Here is a 22,293-nt window from a genome sequence, read left to right as displayed (position 1 = left end):
TCAACTGTCTGGTCAACTGTCTGGTCAACTGTCTGGTCAACTGTCTGGTCAACTGTCTGGTCAACTGTCTGGTTTGAGGCTGATAAGTTTGACGACTGAGTGGCCGTTCCCGTTCGAGAGGCAGCAGATGGTGTCTGCATTACGCTTCCGTTTGACGCAACAGGGATCTGGTCCAGCGCTGCCGACCCGCCGGTATGCGCTTCTGGAGGTCCTAATACTTGCGATTCTGTTGCTTTTGCGGTTTCGTTTTCATCATTTGCCGCGGCAGCTGATTCTGTTTGTGTCCTTGAGCTCTCTGCTGTAACGTGTTCTGGTTCTGCGCCGGGGGGATGTGGAAGTTGTAGACGGGTCTCATGCTGCTGAGTTGCTGAATCTGATGGTTGCTTGGTTCGAAGCCTCCGCCTCCATCTGGACATGTATTCCTCTAGGATACAACACGCGCCATGGTCGGGTATGTGTTTCCGCCTATCCGGCTCAAAGCGAGCCACATAGTGCAGAGATGATAAGTCCAGCAAATGTTCGAAGCATTTGACATGGTAGTGGTCTGCCAAGATGTATCAGTACAGGAGGGCAAGCCACGACGACCACGCAACAAGATCTCCTGAGCTTTTTGAGCTGCGGAGTGGAGTAAAAGGGGTAGAAGGTATGTGTTTCAGTCGGGAAGATAAGATCCCTTACTTACCTGGACCTCTCGGATCCCAACTTCCCGGAGACACAGCGATCCTGTATTGGCCCGGGGCGATGCGATCGAAGCAGTGAGGGAGCCTGCATGCCGCTCCGTTGTGCGACTCGGGTGCTCTTTGAAGCAGAAATAGAGGGTAATGCTGCAGGTGGGCAACGCCAGCGTCGTCGAATGCTAATATGGGCTCGATGTGGCTTCGGAAGGCCTTGGCTGCGCTCTCAATGTCCTCCTGTCTTCGTGCTTCAGGAGAGAGTGCCTCTCGACGGGCCGATTCGGCCATCGAGCGGTCATAAACCGCTCGCCAATATTCACGTTCTCCATCAGAATCAATTTCATGGCCCACTTTCTTGGCAATTCTCTCTCTTCTGCGACGGTTGTGACTCTCTTTCAATCGCTGCCGTCGCTGTTCATGCTTTGCTTGCTGATCTGTAGTGGCTGGCTCACGTCGTGATGAATGAGGGGCAATAGTGGACGATAAAGTAGGAGTAGTCGTCGTCGTCAGCGAGGACAGCAGCTCCCCATTCCGAGTCCCGTCGATAAATTGTGTAACACCTTGAGCAGGGTTGAACGTAGTGTCAAGAGCAGTAGAAGAGGTCGAAGACGACTGCGTGCCAGATGATCTGTTGTGGCTGGCGTCGCTAGGGTCTTTGTCTTTGTCCCTGGTTCCCTTATTGTTTGTATCCCCACTGATGGAGGCCCGCGGCGTAGATCTGATATGAATCCCGTATACTCTGGGGTCAATGGCACGATAGTTCCCGCTCATGTTGTGTGGTTGTAATGTAGCCGTATCCTGACTGAACTTTGAGCGGTGGTAGCAAGATTGTGGACGACGAGACTTCTTCACTTGCAATAGAGCACGCGTCGGAGGAGCCGGCGGCTAAATAGGGGTTTCATGTTTGTAGCCTACCTGGTAGATGGCTGCCTTGAAGGCAGTAAACGAAGTATCAAAGTACAGCCACATTGGCTAGGCGTTTCAGTGGAATGCTGCAACCGCGTCTTGCAACAAGTTTGATACTTTGTCGTCTCCTTGTTAGTGGTAGTCAAACAGTCAATCGACTGAAGATATACTGAAGGTCCGCTGGAAGATCTGGCCCAAAAGTCGTATTCACTGTTCTAAAAGCAGTTTGACAATGTCCTGGACGACCATTTTACTCGATCGAGTTCCTGGCGTACGATCTAAGTACGAACTTTGTCTCACTGCAGGGGGAGTGCTGCTGTTGTGGGTAATGGTATCGTGCGTAAGAGTTTTAGAGTTGTACTGTAAAGAGGACGGGATGTAATGTTGCAGGAAGATATACTGTAGGCCCCCAGGCGTACAGGCGGCAGGTGCCACACTGCTCAGCCGAAATTATTTAGGCGAAGCTCAGGTTAAAGCCGCCTTCGCTCACCCACTAGGATCAACCCGTATACCAGTATGGCATTCAGGTTTTTTTGTTCTCGAGTAATACAGGGACACTGCACTGTAAGTAACGGAAGGAATAAAATGTATCAAGGAAACTAGAAGACAATGACATATATGATTGCTGTACTAGTAGATACTGTGTTGATGACGCTCGTGTGCTCGCTTGCTTGCTCGACTCATTCTGTGTGCGTGCGTGTTCTCAAAACCGTACCATACCATAAGGACAACCCGACCAAAACCGCTCCAGCCAGCACAGTAGTGACAAGATAGTGTGAAAAGAAAAGGAAATAGGGAATTTGTAGAAAAAGGTTGAAAAGATCATAAGGTCAAAATGTAGATGCCGTCCTCGCCCCTGGCCCAAGCCCTGCAGAGGGTACCTTGCCACAAACAAGGAACAGGCAGACAGACCACCAGGCCAACATAGCTCAATTTTTGATTATCCAGGCATGCATGCAGGCAAGCACATAGGGCGAATTTGAGAGCTTTCTGGCTCGCTCGGCCCTTGGGAAGCAAGTGCCGTTCATCAGGATTCCAGGGTACCGGTCCAGGCGATATACTCATCCATGTGCAGAAAGTGAGTGCAAGGCAACAGATTCGTTTCTTGTCATGGTACCATATAGCATAATTCCCGACGGAAGTTTCGGGTGGGGCCGGTGAGGCCCTCTCTGTTGTTGTTTATACCTCCCGGCAACCAGCCAGCCTGCCTGCCAGGTCTTGCCGGTCCTGTTCAGTATTTTTGGCCGAGTTATATGATCCACAGCAGCCATTTGACCACGGTGACAAAGCCTCTAGTGACGCCTAGGACCAACTGGATCAGCGACACGACAGCCCAGATGAACCACAACAGCCCGACGACGGTCCACTCGATACCGGCGAACCAGATGCGACGCACAAGCCTGATAGGACCCCTCCGTCTCCTGCGGAAAGCGGCATCGATAGAATCGTTCAACTCTTTGACGGCAAGCGTGCTTGTGGTCGTGAGTTTCATGCTCAACTCGCCAGCCTTGTCGGCAGCAAGCCGAACGCGGGGCGTCATGGTGTTTTCCACCATATCCTCGAGCGTTTGCAGCTGAGTATGCAGACCCGGGGCCATCGAGGAGGTAAACCAATTCAACTTGTCGCTAAAGGTCACAGAGTGCCTGTCCAGCTGTTTCATGATGCTCTGGGCGGCCACGATGTGCCGTTCGCGCTTCTTGATCCGGAACGGACTTTCGGCATGCACCGCCCGGTCTTCGGGCGTCAAACAGTCGACAATGTACTTGGGCAGCTCCATGTCCTCGTCCTCTGCGCGGCGGCCGATTTCCCTGGCTTTGACGGTAGAACTGTACAGCAAGGCTTCGGCACGGCTGATCTCCCGCCATGAGACTTCGCCAGAGGAAGACGACTCGGTACCACCTGGTTCCAGTGCTGACGTCTCGGGTCCTCTACTTCCCATTTGTGTTGCGAGATCTCCCGCAGATCTGCTGGCGCGTAGTGGCGGCATGTTGATAGCTGTGTTAAGCAACCCAGACGCATCGCGTGGCCTGCTGAGATCGAGGGCTCCTCCAAACCCGTAACTCTTTGCTCTGCTCAATCCGTCGGGCACAGTGGGTGTTTTTGCTCCTCCCGTGTCTATCTTTGGTAAAGGTATACGGTCGAGTCGTGGCGAATGTGATGCTGAGCGGTGCTCGGCAGCAAGGCGGGAGATGTGATCTTCTGTCTCGGCAGACAAAAGTGCCTGCTTCTTTTCTTGTTCTGCCTTGTCCTTTTGAAAAGGGGATGTGAAGCTCGGAAGGTTGGGGTTGTTGTATCGAGGCTGGCCGTTAGCTGGTGGGCTGGCCTTGGTTGTTGAGACTGGCGAAAGACGTTCGCTTTTTGTGCTCGAAATGGTTGATGACCGGGATCGTATCTTCGTCATTGGGCTCTTCGATACTGCACCATTTTGAGAAAGGTCTCTGTCCGAGTCGGAGCCCTTGTACGAACGAAGACTAGTCGTCGACGCCGTACCTTTGTGTCTATACGGTGATGGTGCATCACGTTTCCAGATAAATCCGCCTACTCGGGATACTTCGTTGCCCACTAGCTCTGCAATTCTGCCCCCTTTGAAAATCCCTCGGACCTTTGAATGGTCACTAGCACCCGTAGAACGGGTGCTAACCTTGCTAGTTGCATTCGACCACTGTTCATTGGATGGTTGCACCGTCAGTCGGTCTGTTTGTGTAGGCTGTAATGGGTTTGTAGAAGAAGGCCTCAGTCCCTGGGTCATCGGACTGGTTCCCCGCGAGTGGGAGTTGGCGCTTTCCGAATGCTTTTCCACATCGCTGCCCTGATATTGTGGAGTACTATTCGACGGAACATGAGCAAAATCAGTGCTACTGACTTGACTTCGATCTTTGTGATGTTTGCGGTGGAAGGGGTGTAATACGCTGGATCGGGCTTTTCCAGAGGGCGAGACGTTTCTGCTTGGTGGCGGTGAAAGATTAATGGCAATACTTGGCCATTCGACTCCGTTGGGTGAGTTGGGAGCAGTAGTCGTGTCATAATCGGTAGATGCACGAGGTAGCGCTTCATTTTCGAGGCTAGAGCGTCCCACTGGCTTTGATGAACCTCGCTGGGGGGATTCGTATCTATCCCGGGACCGAGTCAAGGGCGATGCTTTTATGAGACCATCCTTCCCGAAAAGCTTGTTAAGAGCAGTATGGTCGACTGAGGAACGTTTGGACGTCGGCGCGGACGACCCTTGACTTGTATCACCCTGAGACAGTTTGAATGCTTGTGGGGATTGATTAGGTAGGATGTGGTTGTTTTGGTCCTGCAACCCTTCAGCGCCCGAGGATTCAAGTCGTTTACGCCGGAGCCGCTTGCGTCCGCGTTCACCGATCCCTTCGGCCGCCGAGGACGACTCTGATGAGTCAGACTCGCTGCTGTCTTGGAACAACCTCCGGCGTAAGCGAGAGTGCTCTCTGGAACTGCTTGAGTCTTTGACTTGTAAGGCATCCTTGAGTTTGCCTCTTCGCCGACCGTGACGGGAATGCTTGTGTGCTTGGTGGGCGGAAGTAAATGTTGGCAGTTCAGGTAGAGCCGACGGCGGTGGATCCTGTGCTATATCGTTCTCTCGCTCTGGAGGAGGTGAAGGTTGTTGCAATGTGATTGGAACATCGACAGGCGTGGTGTTCCTCCAACCTGAAAATTTAAATTGTGTGTTCGGAGGATAAATCAGGTTGTTGTCACGGTCCAGAATTTTGGTTTTGTTCATGCCTTGCTCTAACCAGTACGCATCAGCTAGCAAATCGGCTGGATGCGTGACCCAATCTGATCGTGGCCGTATCGGCCGGGCATGAAATTGATCCGATATTCGAGCCGCCGGACCGCTGCTCCTTGCGTCGTTCGGCGAAGGACTAGATTCGTCTTTGTCCGGACTCTCATCATGTTGGTTGAAGGGAGGCAGGCGGACACACTCAACCGGATCATGTTGTGTTTCTGGATGACTTGAGGCCACAGCATCGACCCAGGCCCGCACCTTGGGCACGTCATGCCATCCCTCTGCTTCACTATCGATCGGTGTCTTCTCCCAAATGCGAAGCTTCCGGTTTCTGACATATTGCAGAGGATTGTATGCCTTTTGGAATGCTTCAGGTCCGGGGTATCGAGGCCGAGTTCCCGGTTTGCGAATCGGAGGCAAGTGCGGTAGCAAGCGACGGTGTTCGTAAGCAAGCTCGAAGTACTCTTTGGCCTTCTCGACTCGAGCGGCTGTAGCGGGTGAGATGTGCTCGGCAAATTCCATGTCGACATCTGAGTCCCCGCTTGGTCCTGCAGAAGCTGGTTCGGTGGGCGCTTTCTGTGTTTGTTCTCCTGGCGCATACGAAACGGTAGAAAATTCTTGCTGGGGCGACCCTGTCCGTGATGATCGTCGAGTCGATCCCAGAAATGGAGCAATGCTTCTGCCCTTGACAGGACTTCGGGGGCCTGTTGTCGAGGCTGTAGAGATAACACGACGGTCACCGTGCTCCGACGAGACATATCTTCTCCCAGAAGCCAGTCGACGTCTACCCTCGCTCAAACTAAGAGCCATGTTGACTATCTGTGCAGGATCATGATCATAGCCGACGTTGACCATTGATGACCGCAGTGTGACTTGGCTGTCGGAAACTGATGCCGCGCTTTCATCCACGCGAGTGTTCATCCAAGATGATGAAGGCGAAATGCGCCTGTCGGTCCCGGACCCAACGTCTGAACCGGCATGATTGTGCACCACTGGCTCGCGCCTCACCTCGCTAGACAAAGGCGAACTCTTGTACGCAGAACTGGCATGTCCCTCACCACGTTGCTTCCTCTTTGCGACTAGTAGTTCCGACCCTCCGCTTTCTCTCTTCGTCCTTGTATCCTCTCCGGATGGCGTAAGGGATGTGATCGAGAGCCTTTTGGGACTGACAACAGGCTCAAGTAAGAAGCCACCGGAACTGCGCGCGGAATGGCGCCGATGTGCCGCATTGTGTTTGTCCTTAACGTTTTCCTTGCCGAGAATATCCTGATCACTTCGTCTTGTACTCGCAACGGACGAGCGCCCGGCAAAAGGCGTCCTTTCTGGGTCTGCATTGTGGCTTCCCCCTCTATGGCCGCTAGAACCTGATGCTACAGAATCTGTTCTAGCAGCGCCCCCTCTTGACTCTTTGCTGATAGACTGGAAAGTAGGAAGAGACAGGTGCTGGCTCCGCGGGACGTCAGCACCTTCGTCGTTGGCATCCTGGCCATCTGAGAGTGTAGGAGTAGACATCCAGCCACCTGCCCATGAGCGCAGGTGTTTCGAAGGGCTATCGCAGCGTTCTGCGTAAGTGCAGCGATTGGATCATGGCAGCGGACAACGACCAAAAGCTGCGATGACACGGAGGCGAATTCGGGACGACAGATCGATCCGAAAGGACGTGGTATTGACAGCCGGGCACTGTCACTCTGCGTGGGCGGTGATATGTAGGAATTCGAGACAGCACTGCGATCGCTCCACTAGCCACAGTATACGGAGAGGGAGTTCTGTGGTTCTTGTTATTGCACTGTATATATCTCAATTCGATCACCGAAACCCAGGGGCTCAATGCGAAGTGTCAATGCTTTGATCGTCGGAGTTGAGGTGCAGGTCGGTTGGGCAGCGGAGGTGGATGGCAGAGGATTAACCCGTTTGTCAAAAGGCCCGGGGACCAGTTACGGCTGAATCTGGGGTTGGCAATAAATAATGTGGTCACCTGTCAGTCTGTGCCCGGCAGCCACTTTCATAGAAATACATATTCAAAGAACACCAGACTACAATCTGATGTCTCGATGCTTTCTATGCCGCCGTGACATTTGGCTACAGACACCATATACTTGTAGGTCTCACACTCACGCGTTGAACGCCTCCGCGGTCCGCATCGTCGTGTTGCACTATCTACCATTTGATTCGACTCCGGACTAAAAGCCGTCAAAAATCTTTTGCTGGCCACGCCCATAGTCGGTGGCAGCCTTCATGAGTCCTCTTCTAAGAGTCGTAATATGGCCAATTTGGCATGCTCGCTGGTCACCACCCTGTTGTGGCCGCCGTGTCGCACTCTCTCCCATCGCAAGTGTTTCTTTCCATCGATATCCTTCCATTCTTCGAGGTCCAGGTCACGAGCGAAACTGACCTCCCCTTCCGTCGCAACTTCCAGTACCCGGTCCCAGCTTGCTCTTCCTTCTCGCCAGGGGATCTCCCAGTCATCACGAGCGTGCATCATGACCAATTTCAGCTGAACCGCAGCGTCTTGCACCAACTCGACCAGTCTTCTGGTTGTCTCCCATTTATCCACAATCGTGGAAAGTAGCCATTGCTGCAGCCGAGGATACGCCAGCAATGGAGATAGCACAGGAGGCATAAACCCTCCAACTGAGTAAGAATCTAGCAAGGTGGGCAAGGAAGTGAAACTGGCATACAATACCAACGCCTTGAAGGGTGCTCTGCCTAGATTCAGAACCCACTCATGGTACGCAGCGGTGGCCACGAAAGTCCCCAACGACTGTCCAACAAGGATAATCTGAGAAGGATGCAGACGTTTAGCATCTGTGTCGCTGCCGCCACCAAGGCTTGCGGGTTGTCCGGTCAATGCAGATAACAGCGATATCGAGTCTCCAACCACTCCTTCCTCCGTTGGACTTCCTGTGCTCAGGCCGAATCCGCGGTAGTCAAAAGCGATAACATGAACGGGCTTCTGTGCCGTCGAGAGGGCCAGCATCTGCTGATACGTCACTGGTCGGTGAGTAGAGGCAATATGCGCGGCATTGCCGTGGAAGCTGACCACAGCAGTGGCGTCCGGGTCGTTGAGGAGCAGCTGAAGGCCAACACTATCTACAGCACTGGCATACGGCTGCATCCCAAAGGTACTCTGCGCTTTCAGTGCCTCTTCATGTTGGTGATATAGATGGAGAGGTAATATATGCCACGCAAAAAGCGTGACATTATCCGGGGTGGTGACAGTGAACGGCTGGACCTGATGATGTAGGAAGCCAAATTGCTCGACGTTGCTCAAATTCTGGAAGATGGTGGGATTGACGTTATGCGCGTATGTGGCATTTCGTTGTATGGTCGGATGGGTCAGAGCACCGAGTAGCAGTGCATACGCCAATCCACAGGCGGCCAGAGTCCAGTAGGCCTTGCGGAAGAAGCCTTGGAAAGCCATTATAATATATGAGATTGTGGCGAGGGCATTCACATAGTCATTCTAATATGTACAATCAAGGAGCGGAGCGTGCTAACAATGCAGAAACGAAGGTGAATTCAGATAATCTCAGACATAATAGTCTACAGCTTCCTCGAGGAAAGGAGCTCTGAATATAAGTAAACAATCCAGACACATACATGCCCTTCAGTTGGGGGTGGCACCACGAGGCTGCCATATGAGAAGCATTAACCAATCATTTCGCGTAGCGGGACATCCACCCCGAGTCGATCAACCTTCTCTTTCTCACTCGACCGCAGTGCACCTCCGACCTGAATATATATCGCCCCCGCAGAGAAACTCTCATACTATTAAACAGGACATTACATCGCATGCGGCATCGCTTGTGCAATCATGGCTGGCCCGACGCCACAGAAGCGGGTGTTGCCCCCTCGTGAGCGCCGAGATGCCACGGCCAAAAGAAGAGCATCTTCTCCTGTGCAAACCCCAGCGGCCACGTCGAGCGCCCGAAGACAATCCACGCCCACTCAGCCAGCCGAGTCTCGTCCAAAGCGTAAATACACCAAACGCTCCAGTCTTGTGAGAATCCAAACACCAAGTTCTCGCGCGTCGTCCACCCCTGCCGCCGTTGTCGAAGAAACCCTGCCCACCCGGTTGAACAGCAATGAACCGCTTCCTACTCTGAAAGACAAACAGGATCGCGACTTGAATCTCAACGAATATCAGTCGATCGCGGAAAGTGCTGTGCTCTCAGCCTCGCTTCATCGGTCACGGATGCAATGGCTAGTGGACGGAGTGTTTCAAAAGTATTGGGTGAAGCCCGTTAAGAGAAAGGGCGTTGTTGAAGCGCCACCAAACAACCCAGACGTCAAGTCCATGCAGAAGCTGGGGATTGCTACCATTACCATTGAGCCACATACCTTCGACGCAGTATTCTACACTGTTCGTGACCCAGCGGGCCCGCAACCTTATCAACGGCATGCCAACCAGCATACGACGAAACACATGATCCCACCCCAATCCCCGTACGGGGCTACTCCTCCTCCCATTGCTTTTCAACGTTCTGGAACGCATGCTGCTGCTCCAGCTCCGCCTTTCAACCATTCGCCAGCTGGACCAATAAAGGCATCAAGTCCTTCAACTCAACCAAAGCCTCATTTGCCGTCAACCCCATCTTACCCTAACACGCCATCGCAGCCTGCGACACCTCAGTTAAACCCTCAGCCTGCGACGCCTCAGCTGAACCACGGAACTCAACCATTGCCCGCCCGGACGGACCAACCTGGAGGGCCTATTGGTCCACCTGCTCCTGCAGCCGTCTCTGTCAAACAAGAGGAGGCTCCTCGGCCAGTGAGCGCCTCATTGCAATCAACACCATCGGTCCAACCTCCTCCACCTGCAGCGGGATCCACAAATGCGCCATCATCCGCAACAACTCCGACTCCGGGCCCCAGTCAGAAGCCGAGCCAGCCGCCCGGAGGGAAAGGGAGCACCACTGATCCTGTCATCCAAATGCTCGCGGCGCGTGCTGCATCAGATCATAAACTAAAGGAGTTGATGAAGATAGTAGCCACTTCAAAAGCGTCCGCAGAGCAGTTGAAAGAATTTCAGGCTCACATTGACGAATTCAATGAAGTGGTAAGAAAACAGGAGGCAGAGCGAGTCGCAAGGAATCAAGAACGGTCAAATACTGAACGCCCGTCGAATGCTCTCGTGCCTGCAGTCTCAGAAGCATCGAAGGAGGGAAAAGCTGTACCTGCACCTTCACCTTCGACACTTGCGCAGACTCCGAAACAGTCACCCGCGCCAACAGCAGCACAGTCATCAGTGCCCAAGCCAACCCATGGCCAGCAACGGCAGCCGCCTCCCTCGCCTGGACCGGCGGCCTTTCCTGGAGTGATTCATACGTTCACTCCGGCTCCGCAACGCCCTTCTGGACCTGGCGGTCCAATGGGTGGATTCATGGGATATCCCCCTCCACCCCGACCCGAGCCTATCGTCAAGCACATCGTAATGGAGTTGACTAGTATACCCGGCAGCGGCCAGTCTCCATGTCAGGACCGGTGGCTTTTCCCAGAACATGCCGTCCTCGAAATTCGGTATGGCGGCCTGGAGATGATCTGCTCATTCTTCGTGGAACGTAAGGGTTCTGAGATCCTGTCACGGCAGGGTGCGGGAGCTGCAGAAAACGAAAACAGTGCCATGCGCATGAAATGGAAGGCGGAGCAGGAATACTATCAACCAGTGACCATGACCGTCAAAGCAACTAACCATCGCACCATTGAGACAATCGCGCGAGCCGCCAAACCGTTACCACTTGTTCAAAGCTACATGAAAAATGTCATGGACAAGAAGGAACGCGCACCGACGGAATACTTGGCGTACCAACTGCCACGCGAAGGAAGCACGACGGCTGCCGAGGGATCGGAGCCTGCATTCGTCGATAGCGGCGTCGAACTTGGCAGCGAGTCCTGCTCAGAAGACGACGAATTGAAAGACGTGTATGGGATCTAAAGAGCCACCGGCATGGGTGATCGACGCCTCTAGTTTGCGTCGCTTGGATGAAGCCGGTGTGAGTGCTACTACCGGCCCCATGCATGTACTGCTTGCTACCCAAACGCTGGGTCCTGGTTCCGGGCGATGCCCATATCCAGTCCTCATCAAGCGCTGTGCAGAGTAGATAGTGATAGACATTAACGGTTTGACACATCGAGATGCGGTGCTTGTTACAGCAATGGCCTTCGCCCTGCTACAATGGCCGGATTCGAAATTAACGTCCGTGGGGCTACTACTAGAAGTAGACTAGCAGTGCCTATTTTACAGCCTTTACAGCCTATCTCACGTATTTTACACTACTTGGGGCAAAGACAACCAATAGTTATTGGGCTAGGTGTGCCACTTATACCGTATTGTAATGTGGCTAGTGTTCAATTAGTTACCAGAAAGACCAATCAGACGTCTTCAAAACCCCCACGGACGTTAATTTCGAATCCGGCCGTTGTAGATGCCTATCCAGGGCCTATGATTTTTATTTGCATGTGAAAATTGAGTGACCTTCTGCACGTGATTTGTGTTCTGCCTGCGTTGCGCTGCCTGCGAAAAGCTTGAAGCTCGTGGTGATAGACATCTTCTCTCGGCCTCTTGCAGCCTTTCACATCACTACCCAAGGAACCTTCGTATTAATAGAACACGGTGGAGATGCTCTGTCGAGTTACAGTGGTCTGAGGATTGTGAAACGTCCTGACTCGGAATTCGGGACACCACTCCTCCAGCACTCCAGCACGAGCCAGCACCCACACGACACACTACGAGCATTTCTCCTGCCGTTGAGTGGCCAGCAAGCCCTTGCATCCCCAGCAAAGCGGTCCCAGCTGACTCCATCAAAGCCACCCAAAGCCCCCAGATTCGATGGCCTCAGCAAGAATCGTTCGATGATGCTCGCAGCATGGCGGCGATCGGCTCTTTAGGCTTTCTCCAGGCTGCGGCCCCTTGCGCGACAGCCACCGCTTGACACTGCAGAACACCCAACCAATCGTCCAAGATACGAGGAAAGAGTGGGAACGCATCAAGCTCTGTGGCGCCGCCTCTTTCGTTTTTCATATGCCATTCTGTCATCTGTGTGCCGGTTATTGGTCCCGCTGCCGAGTCGGCCAACTCAATCCGGCCCATCTCCAACGACTTCTCATCGCCCGCCGGCGTCCTTCCGCTTCTTCAAAACTCAGATACGAAGAAGATTGCTACTAGCATCTCAGTACAAACATTCGGATCCCGGACCCTGTCGCCACTGCTATGCCTCTTCTTTGCGCATGTCTTTCACCGTTCATTCCACTCCTTTCATTGAATGCTCCGGTCCTTTGCCAAAGCCTACGCAGATAAAGTTCTTTCGGCCCGCCCAGATGGCTCTCTTTGCGAAACTGGCGACATGGCCTCCACTGGCGCAGGTAACGGTGGTTTCGCCAACACGAGAAAAGGTGAGTGCAGCCCCGTATTGGAAAGTGTCAGGTTATGGAATTTAGAAGCGGTCGCACGCGGCTGAATCAAAGACTGCCCCTCCCCCTTAATGACGACCCCCGCAAACTCGCCAGCACAAGTATCTTCCCCTCTAATATATTGTAGTTTAATTTCACCGTCGTTCTCGAGTCGTCAAAATCCCTACCTGAGAGACCATGGGAAGTCTCAATATGGTACGACCATGGCAGCTATTCCGGTTCCAAATCTCCCTGGCAAGCACTCGACCTACAACTTGTAGATCGCACGCCAGCGATTCTCTACGACGATACTCAAACGTCAAACTATCGCTATACGTTCTCTGGCGACCTCGAGAGTCCGTACGTATCCCCGGACAAGACTTACAAAGGCAGAAGAGTACCTTTCACTGTCCGGTATCGGATCGATTCAAACTCCGAATGGATGTGGGTTTACCACAACTTTGGCATCAGAGATGGCGAATTGATTCTACAACCTCCTATCGACCCAAACTTTCTCGGAGCATACCCTGTGGAAATCTTGGATGGCTGGATCATCCGCAAAACACCCAGTGACGCTCCTGAGGCTCGGCTTTACACCATTGAATCCTCCCAACCCATACCAAGGCCACAAGAAGGGAATGCGAAGCTCGAGTCGCTTGTGCTCGGTCGGGTCACTCAGACTTGCAGGTGGTTTGGTCTCGTAAGGATTTGGGAGCCATGGCTGGCTCCGAGGCATGGAGAGACGCAATTGCATTTAACAGAACCTGCTATCCTACTGTCCTTCCTTAGATCGGACGGTCTACACGTTGTGTTGTTGGCTGTCAACGGGGTGGATGACGTCCTCACACAGTTTCAGTCCACGCCAAACGGTGATATCGTGGTACAGGCTAGAAATGACGCGGAGAGAGACCAAAAATTCAAGGTCCTCGCAGCATCGGCGTGGAAATTCGAAATCGCCAATGCAGCCGTAATGTACGAGGCTCGTAAACTTGTCCGACAATCGGCGGCATACCAACAGGCAATTGAGCAACTCGAGCAACTGCCCAAAAGCATCAGAGCCGAGTCTATTGATTCCGATACCGTTTTGGTCAACCACTCAAAGCATGAAGCCACCACTACAGAAGATGCTCAGCCCTCGCCGCAATGGCTAGAATCGTGGTATGACAGCCTTGCATACTGCACCTGGAATTCGCTGGGCCAAGACCTTAATGCCGAAAAGATCATGAAAGGACTTGACTCACTTGCCAAGAACAAAATCTTTATATCCACCCTGATCATCGACGATAACTGGCAATCTCTGGACGGGACCCAAGGAGAAACAAATCAGTTTCACCGGGGCTGGAAGGAGTTTGAAGCGAATCCGCTGGGGTTTCCCGAGGGATTGAAGTCGGCCGTCTCCAAAATCCGCGAGACACATCCTGCAATTCGGGACATTGCTGTCTGGCATGCCTTGATGGGATACTGGGGCGGCATCTCACCGCATGGACAAATTGCAAAGAATTACAAGACCGTTGAAGTCAATCTCCGCGAGGGGACCCCCATGTCTGGTCGCAAGCTCGTCGTCCACCCGGACGACATCCACCGGCTTTTCGATGACTTTTATCGGTTCTTGTCAAATGCCGGGGTGACGGCTGTAAAGACAGATGTTCAATTTGCTCTCGACCTGTTGGCAGATACAGCCGATCGTCGGTCGTTCACCACCACTTACCAATCTGCTTGGACACAAGCTCATCTCCGGCACCTTGCAGGCAAGGCCATTTCATGCATGTCGATGATTCCCCAAATCCTCTACCACAGCTACCTCCCTACGACCACTCCACGAATAATGCTACGAAACAGTGACGATTTCTTTCCCGACGTGCCGACCTCTCATGCCTGGCATGTTTTCGTGAATGCACACAATGCATTGTTTGTACAGCATCTCAATGTCCTGCCGGACTGGGATATGTTTCAGTCCAGCCATCCATACAGTGGGTTTCATGCTGCCGCACGCTGTTTGTCCGGTGGTCCGATTTACATTACCGACACTCCTGGCGAGCACGATGTGGATCTGATACATCAGATGACCGCTCTGAATCCTCGAGGGCAGACAGTTATTCTCCGGCCAAGTTGCGTCGGCAAGACCATGGGTGTCTATGACAAATACGACGAAAAGGGAGTGCTCAAGATTGGCGCGTATGATGGCAAAGGAGACGTAGGGTGTGGATTGCTGGGTGTGTTCAATCTGGCCGAGTCAGACACTAGTTTTATTCTGCCCATTACAAAGTTCCCCGGCGTCAATGCGCCAGCTCCAGCTGCAGACGGCAGTTTGAAGAACAACAAGAAATGGATCGTTCGATCACATATCTCCAAACGAATAACCTCGCCCATCTGTCCCTCGGACCCCGTTCGACCAGACAGTTTGTTGCAATGTACCCTGCCAATTCGCGGTTATGACATCTGGACGGCCACACCTTGTCGCCGATTTTTGCTTGCGAGGTCTGAGTCCGAGACCGAGTCTGGTGGCGAACTTGAACTCTCTGTTCTTGGCCTCATCGGCAAACTCAGCGGCGGCTGTGCCATTATCGAATCGACCTTTAACATGGTCGAATCAGATTCGGAGTCGGGAGTAGCACAATCTGAGTCGGCGTCTGCGTCTGGCTCTCGATTAAGAATCCACATCCAACTAAAAGCCCTCGGCGTACTGGGAATCTGGTTATCAGACGTCCAATCCAAGTCCCGCAAGGTGGAGGATATGATGGTCTTGATTCAGGGAAAACCCGTGCCAGAACATGTGGTCAAGCTCAGCACGGAGGGAATTGCACCGGACGAGCAAAGCGGTGTTGTGGAAATTGATGTTGGTGCGGCCTGGCTGGAAATGGAACTCGAGCCGGGTTGGAGCAATGAAGTGGGAGTCGATGTTTTTCTGCGGTGATAGATGGACTAATGACTGATAGCTAGTATCTGGTCGTTTCTGTCTTTTTGTTATCGTCCTAGAGCCTAGAACAGGATGACGAATTGAATGGCATTGCGAAGAAAGAAAGATATGCTTTCTAAACGGGGTGGTGGCTACTGGCCAGCAAGTCATGAAGGAAGCAAGGGATCGAAAGTCGAGGATCGAGGAGGATGAATTAAAGAAAGACCTAGCTGAGAGCAGAACCGGTTACAGCAGCTACAGCGTGTCTACATGTACCTTGCTGACGATGGTACCTGAGCGTATCTGGCGTGCAATGACAGACAATAGAATAAGAAAATACAGACTCCCGAGACCAGACCAGAGAAAGGCAGCACAAAAGATCAACAAGAGAGAGGACTTTAGACCGACAGACAGACATACCTCGGTCCTCATCGTCTGCTTTGCTTTCTTGTACAGTGCAGTATACATAGTTAGGACCCTCGTTCTCTTGAGTCTTCTACCATGGCACGTATTAAGATAGATAGCTCACTGCCAACCTAGGCATAAACGACTACAACGTCAACTACAACAAGACCGATGATCGATCAAGGAACTGATTTGATTGATTGATTGATTGACTTAACAGTCAACTCTCTTTGTATCTTGCAAGCAACCAGTCCGATCCCAATCCACTTCCAAGTGTTGAGGTGGCTAGGATAGGACCAAACAAAATGCGGCGACAAACTAACAGACTGACAGCGAGTAACTGACTAACGGACCACATCTTCTCTTTCCTTTCTATTTCGACTCGTCGTAAAAGCCTTCCTTTTCAAGTCGTCTTCTGGCCTCTTCGAGCGCCCATGTTTGTATCCTAGAGAGAAAAGAGAATGTTAGCCAGAGACAAATCATAAATGGTCAGTTGCGTTGGGCCACAAGAAGAAAAAAATAGCAGATGGCACCAGCAGTACTGTAACACCAACAGCAACAATATCCCACAACAAAGTACCAGGGTGCTGATGATGAATCAATCAAAGCAAGGCAGACGTAGCAGGAATATGACAACCGAAATACACCAAACCGCTGCACGTTCACCTCTTCGGTTTGGCGAACTGGCAGGTCTTTCCCATTTCAAGACACTCAACCTCAGAAAACCAAAGTAAAATGAAACCCAGGTAGGCGATGTTCGAAAGCAGGAGGGGAGAGCGCAATTGCAAGTGCAAAAAAGACTAGGGGTGCCACATACGAAGTATCTTCCTTCATAGTATAGGCCGCCACAGCAACCACCCAAGCCGCGACAAAGAACCACGCGAACGGCTCCCACCCCTCCTTTTCATATTTATCTCCCGGTCTCTCGCCCCAAAGCCAACCACCAGGGGGATCGTAGTGGTCTTCGTGTCCGTGATGGGCACCATGATCGCCGTGGTCGTCGTGCTTGGCTGCAGCAGCGGTCGCGGAATGCGTGCTGGCCATACGAACAACTTGTGACGACGCCAACAAAGATTTGCGCGTCGACGACATCACTGCTGTGCTGCGGATCGGAATGGAGGATTGGGCGCGGACCGCATGGACGGGTATGCGTGTGGTTGTGGTCAGAGCTGCTGCCACGCCGCGGCTTGCGGAAGGGATGCGGTGGAACATTGTTACTTGCAATTGAGTAGAGTTGCCCCGGTGGACTACTTGATCTGATGGGTGACGAGACGAGACGCCCCTGCTAGGTACGTCTGGGAGAGAGAGCGCGATCCGTTTATCGATCGATCGTCGTGGTCGCGGTATCTGGTTCAAGTTCCCGCTGACCGAACGCCCGGGTAAACGATTAAGGTAGTGTTGCCTCGATGAGTCGACTGTAAATGTCCGTCTCGGGCAGACTTGTCAACTGAGATTGAGCAGCGACGGGGTCCAGTCGACTGCAGTGCGGTGCGGCGTGTTGGAACGGTTTCAAGCCTGAGGTCAAACTGCGGTGACTGTAGTGACTTGAAGTCGGAGGTCGAGTTGAGTTGCTAGTGCCAAGACATTTTGGGGAGCTCGATAGCACTGCAGTCGTTGACGGTTGACACTGACCCGCGGCCAAAAGACGGGAGCATTGGAATGGACTAAAATAGTTTGGTAATACACCCCAAATATTCAAATTGTGCCCGCAGACACGATTACAAAGAGGTCAAATGACACATCTGACATCGTCTTTGGCATTCTTGTACCACTGTAGAGCACAACATCCACTTGAATCAGCACGCCGTACCTCTCCCCTATATTGTACTGTACATCCCCCGAGCAACTTAGAACCAGCCAGTTCTGGGTTGCTAGGTCTGCTCATCGCATCAAAGCACGCATAGGCCTATTCTGAGACAGTAGCACTACTTCAATATATTTGTTGTCAGTATCGATGAACTGCAATGCCATCCGCAGTTCTTACAATTGGACGACTTCCTATGAATCATAATACAACCAGCACGACTTGATGCAATTTCATGGGTCGTAGTGGTCAGAGAATAAACACCTGATCTAATGCAACGTATTTGCATTTCGTGGCTTGCGCCCAGGCAACATGTTCCGCCTGGCGGCTGTGTCCCAGATTATCTGTCTGTCTGCTATGTCTTGGACGTTGTGTGTGTACCGAAAGAGAACGAAACATGGACAAACCCCTCCGGCCTCGACTCTAATGTAAAGAGTCTCATTGCTTTCCAGCAGTCAACACCCACCAAGACGAAAAGAATCATAAAAACATTCAAGATGCAGCCCTGACCGCCGCGCGTTTCCAGTATTAGTACCAGGCTTTTGGCTCCTTCTCCGTCCGTTTTTGTATTTCCAACGTGCTCCGAGCCGCAATCCAGAAAAATGCTGCAGTGCACTGGAAAGACGCCGTCCCATGCAACACGCTCTTCAAGTTCCCAAGAACCAAAGGTCTTGATTTGTTCATAACGCCGTCCCATCGTACTGTACATACCAGTGAGAGAGAAAGGAAAAAGGCCCAAAACTCCTAGCCTTGATCGTTAAACCGCCTCCACGACCTTGGTCAAATTCAACGGTTGTTGAACCTCATGATCACTGCCGCCTGTAGACGCCCCGTCCAAGTAGCTGTTGGCACTCCTACTCTTGGGCAAATGAGGTTTTCTTAATGCCGGACTCGGTGAGGAGCCTGGCGGATCGAAGATTTGCCGGAAAACAAGATCCTGAACTTGAACCGCGTTTGTTGGCACCTCCGGACTGAATGATACTCCCTCCGCTTTGCGCACAATTTCTTTCAATGCCCGTGTAATAACTCCCGCCCTCACGACAAGGTTTCGTAGATCTTGCGTGTCGAATGGCAGCTTCTCCCTCGGATGGACGTACCTCTCCGCCGGCGAAGATTCTACACCATTTCGACTTTGTTGTATCGTCTGTAGGAAGGTCTTCGTCTGTAGGCTCTCGCCTCGCGGCCGGCCACAAGGAGGAGTTGCAGGACTGGAGATCGAGCGTCGATTATTACTCACTCGGACTCCCTCACTGTTCTTTCCAACATCCTCATCCACCTCTCGCTTGGGCGGAGGAGTTTCTTCACCAAAAATGTCCGAAGAGCCTGGCGAGGACGGGCGGGGTCCTGTCTCCTCGTCCTCATTTACCGTGGCAAGATCAATGATACTTCCGGCGTCCTCCCACAACTGCCTAGAATGGCTCTCCAATAGACCAAGTGCCGCACCTCTCGCACGAAGTCGTCGAAGTTCTTCAACCAATAGCATAAACTCCCTGACTTGGCCGAATTGTATGTGAACGCTTTGCTGTCGCTCTATGATCGATTGAGGCACCTTGACACTCCGGACAGACTCGTGCTTTGCAGCCTTCTCTTCCATGACATTCTGAGTCATGCCTTCGCCTTCGTCTGCGTCGTCAAATTCAAAATCGTCACTCCATTCCTCACTCACAGGTTTGCTGCCCAGAGCCCAGGTGCCGAACTTGGTTGCCGATGTCGCCAACTCGCTGTCTGCCAGGCTGTCTCTATTGACCGGGACGCTCTGGCTGCGGAGATGCATTGCTGCATTACTTTTGCGTCCAGACGGCCGGCTCCTGTGGGCATTGTTGCCTTGTTTACTATGGACAGTCTTTGGTCGGGGGCTGACTCCGTTAGAATGATCGCTGCCCCCAGCGTGACTTTCCGCCCAGTCGAAGATGGATGATCTTTTGTTGGACCGTGGTTCCTCAAAATCGTCCTCGCCAATCTGGTCGAAAGAAAGTGGGACCGGACTTGGAAGGGGAATCGTGGTTGACACTGGATCGCCCTGAACAGAATCCGGGGACCATTCGATATTGTCATCTTCATCCAAGTCCATCATCCGGGGGAGTTCTGGTTCTTCATGGTGGCTTCGGGGGTACGGGCGCACCGATGGAGGAGATGACGCCAAAATGGGGTCATTACGAGGTCCTTTTCTCGGCACGGGTGTTGAAACAGCATCGTCCCCCTCCAACAAGGGCTCTCTAACCGGGGTAGATGCCTGATCCGGGCTAACGTCTCGGGTGCGGACATGACCTGCAAGACCGCTGATGCCAATGCCAATGCCGGCGTTTTCAGTTTCTTCCTCCGCATCCACGGCGAGGGGGCCAAAATCAGTCAAAGTAGTGCGTTGCATCATATCTTCCAAGGCCGAATCCTCGGTATGTTGCTGATCCACCGAAGCCTCATCAAAAATGGTCTCTATTTTAGGTGGACGGAACCCAGAATGACTGCTCGCTGTGGCTCGAGTGGCCAAGGAATCGTACGCAGTGTCACTCTGAAAGTCCATGGAATCGTCATCGGTGAAAACCCTCGGATCGTTGTCCGAACTGGTTGTGGTTGGGTCCGAAGGAGCAACAGATATTCTTTTTGGAACTGTAAATCGATGATGAGAAGCACCATATACCGGAGGACTGGAGGTGAAAGCAGGGGTTCCCGGGGGTAGGTCAACCTCAAAAGCAGACACGTTCGACAGCGGGGAGAGACTCGAGAACGCCGTCGGGGGAACCATACTCCCATAAGCTTCATCTTTGTTGACTCGGACGATTGGGTCTGTAAAGTGTCGTTGAGCAGCACCCTTTCGGACAGACGCCAGTGTTCGACGCATCTTATGCCTGCGGTTGGTTTGCGCCAGTGGCAAGTCAGCGGGTCCAGGCCGATCATCCTCAAGATCTGGGGCTTCTCGACGCTCCACCGAGCCACCTTTGAGAAGGGTAGGAGGACTGCTCAGGGACATGGAGATAGTGCGAGGCAAAGACTCGCGAGCCCCTCCAGATGAATGTCTTTTCCTAGCATAACCCGACTCGAAGAAAGGCCTCCACAGCGGGGGCTGCGTAACGTAGCTGGCAGGCCTCGCAGGTATGGCAGATTCCGTTGTGAGTGGTCTGGTGTAGGGTAAACCAGAAAGAGTAGCAGATCGCTGGTGGCTGGTGGCTGGTCGTCTTAACAATGCTGGAGGCTTGCCCTCGGACTGAAGAAGCCTGCCCGACGAGGAGCGTTTAACTAACTTGTTTGGCTGTTCCAATTCATTGATCGAAGGCCTCCAAGCAGCCGGAGACTCATCTAGTCTGGAAGACGAAGAGGCTGGACTACCATGGCTCCCTCGGGATATGCTTGATATCCTTCTTAGCCACGACGACGATGGTCTCTGTTCCCTCATGTCGGAGCCTTCCTTGTCTGATGTCCACGGTCTCGGTATGCCATGACGGCTCATGGAACTTTCGCGGGACTCGGTGCCGATACTTGCGGTGGTGGAAGTGGCCGAGGTACGGATTGTTTTCCTTCGGAAGATGGAGGACGACAGTCGACGTTCAGATCTGTCGGTCACTGCTGGAGGGGTGCTGACAGAATGAGAGGATGGAGGAGTTGGAACCCGTTGAGACTCAGCAGTAAAAGGGGAGCGTGCGGTAGCATTGGACCCAGGAGCCTTCCGCTTGCCAGGCTTGATGAGGTACGAATCTCCGTCAGAAGTCCCCAAAGACAAGCCTGCGGCTGCAATCGCGACAGTGCCGACGGCACATAGCTAGACAGGTTAGCGATGTGAACAGGACAAACAGAGTTGCAATCCAAGAGGGGTTATGTACCGTGGCAATATGCTCTTGATTATGCTCCATTATGCTTTGTAGGCCAGATGCCCTCGAGGCGTCGCAGCCCAGATTCGCTGGTTGCTGTTGAGATGGGACGGCCTCATGGCGGGTTGACCATTAGGTCCAGAAGGGTTCTCGAGGGCGGCAGAATGCTCGTTTGGCAGTGTGGCTGTTCTAGAAGACGTGCATGTGTAAGGGATATGGTTGTTTTCTTCCGAACGAACGCAGACGCGGCGGCACCTAGATCGGGCGGGAGAAGGGCCTGAGACGCGACGCAGCGAGGCGGGATGTAAAAGGCAGGTGGAGCTCACGGATTCACGGAGACTTCCCAGCTAACAAAAAGAACGAGACACAAGTCACGGGAAAGGACAAAATGAACAGTCGTGAAGAAGGACGAGCAGGTCTGCAAAAGAGTGGTGAAAATGCAGAAGCAATCTCAGCTTGATGGAGGTGGGAACCTGAAGTTGTTTTAGAGCAGGAGGAGTTGTTAAACCGCACGGGCAGCACCAGTGGTGGTTCATGTCAAGTCCCTTATTATTACTGTATGGGTTACTTAGTACTAGCAGTACCTTACTTTAGGCTTTGGGGCAGTGAGATGCCAGTGAGATGAGCACAAGAATGGGCCATATGGGGTCACAGCGCGCAGCTGTAGATTG

At 52.7% G+C, this 22,293-nt stretch overlaps 7 protein-coding genes across 7 annotated transcripts in view; 2 read left to right on the top strand and 5 right to left on the bottom strand.

The window, feature by feature from the left end:
* Window positions 1–1,445, bottom strand: part of HMPREF1120_00457 (uncharacterized protein) — a gene marked incomplete at both ends in the record, with an annotated part of 2,262 nt that extends 817 nt beyond the window's left edge. Inside the window, 2 exons of the mRNA XM_009154455.1 lie at window positions 30–544; window positions 683–1,445. Of these exons, the coding sequence (XP_009152703.1) occupies window positions 30–544; window positions 683–1,445 (1,278 nt within the window). The remainder of the gene's footprint in view (window positions 1–29; window positions 545–682) is intronic.
* Window positions 1,446–2,829: 1,384 nt separating this feature from the next.
* Window positions 2,830–6,135, bottom strand: HMPREF1120_00456 (uncharacterized protein; the record flags this gene model as incomplete). The annotated part of the gene is made up of 1 exon (XM_009154454.1): window positions 2,830–6,135. One exon carries the CDS (start codon window positions 6,133–6,135, stop codon window positions 2,830–2,832), a length of 3,306 nt encoding a protein of 1,101 aa, XP_009152702.1.
* A 1,423-nt stretch (window positions 6,136–7,558) lies between these two features.
* Window positions 7,559–8,746, bottom strand: HMPREF1120_00455 (uncharacterized protein; the record flags this gene model as incomplete). The annotated part of the gene is made up of 1 exon (XM_009154453.1): window positions 7,559–8,746. The coding sequence occupies one exon, from the start codon at window positions 8,744–8,746 to the stop codon at window positions 7,559–7,561; it is 1,188 nt and encodes a 395-aa protein (XP_009152701.1).
* Window positions 8,747–9,050: 304 nt separating this feature from the next.
* On the top strand, window positions 9,051–11,617 carry HMPREF1120_00454 (uncharacterized protein). Its single transcript, XM_009154452.1, has one exon. The coding sequence runs from the start codon at window positions 9,140–9,142 to the stop codon at window positions 11,258–11,260; it is 2,121 nt and encodes a 706-aa protein (XP_009152700.1). The 5' UTR covers window positions 9,051–9,139; the 3' UTR covers window positions 11,261–11,617.
* Window positions 11,618–12,144: 527 nt separating this feature from the next.
* HMPREF1120_00453 (stachyose synthetase) lies at window positions 12,145–16,186 on the top strand. The gene is made up of 2 exons (XM_009154451.1): window positions 12,145–12,717; window positions 12,863–16,186. The coding sequence occupies exons 1-2, from the start codon at window positions 12,553–12,555 to the stop codon at window positions 15,626–15,628; spliced, it is 2,931 nt and encodes a 976-aa protein (XP_009152699.1). The 5' UTR covers window positions 12,145–12,552; the 3' UTR covers window positions 15,629–16,186.
* A 176-nt stretch (window positions 16,187–16,362) lies between these two features.
* Window positions 16,363–17,107, bottom strand: HMPREF1120_00452 (uncharacterized protein; the record flags this gene model as incomplete). Its single annotated transcript, XM_009154450.1, has 2 exons — window positions 16,363–16,460; window positions 16,833–17,107. The coding sequence occupies 2 exons, from the start codon at window positions 17,105–17,107 to the stop codon at window positions 16,388–16,390; spliced, it is 348 nt and encodes a 115-aa protein (XP_009152698.1). The 3' UTR covers window positions 16,363–16,387.
* Window positions 17,108–18,576: 1,469 nt separating this feature from the next.
* Window positions 18,577–20,787, bottom strand: HMPREF1120_00451 (uncharacterized protein; the record flags this gene model as incomplete). Its single annotated transcript, XM_009154449.1, has 1 exon — window positions 18,577–20,787. One exon carries the CDS (start codon window positions 20,785–20,787, stop codon window positions 18,577–18,579), a length of 2,211 nt encoding a protein of 736 aa, XP_009152697.1.
* Between the last annotated feature and the right edge of the window lie 1,506 nt (window positions 20,788–22,293).

Source organism: Exophiala dermatitidis (assembly GCF_000230625.1).
Source record: "Exophiala dermatitidis NIH/UT8656 unplaced genomic scaffold supercont1.1, whole genome shotgun sequence".
Taxonomy (NCBI): Eukaryota; Fungi; Ascomycota; class Eurotiomycetes; order Chaetothyriales; family Herpotrichiellaceae; genus Exophiala; species Exophiala dermatitidis.
The sequence above is the reverse complement of the archived record's forward strand: the minus strand, read 5'-3'. Positions and strand labels throughout refer to the sequence as shown.

What these genes read in the sequence shown, in the direction of transcription:
- HMPREF1120_00454 (XM_009154452.1), top strand. Translation starts at nt 9,140, where the DNA reads ATGGCTGGCCCGACGCCACAGAAGCGGGTGTTGCCCCCTCGTGAGCGC.
- HMPREF1120_00453 (XM_009154451.1), top strand. Translation starts at nt 12,553, where the DNA reads ATGTCTTTCACCGTTCATTCCACTCCTTTCATTGAATGCTCCGGTCCT. An exon ending in TTTCGCCAACACGAGAAAAG is followed by an intron (nt 12,718 to 12,862) that starts GTGAGTGCAGCC and finishes AATATATTGTAG; the next exon opens with TTTAATTTCACCGTCGTTCT.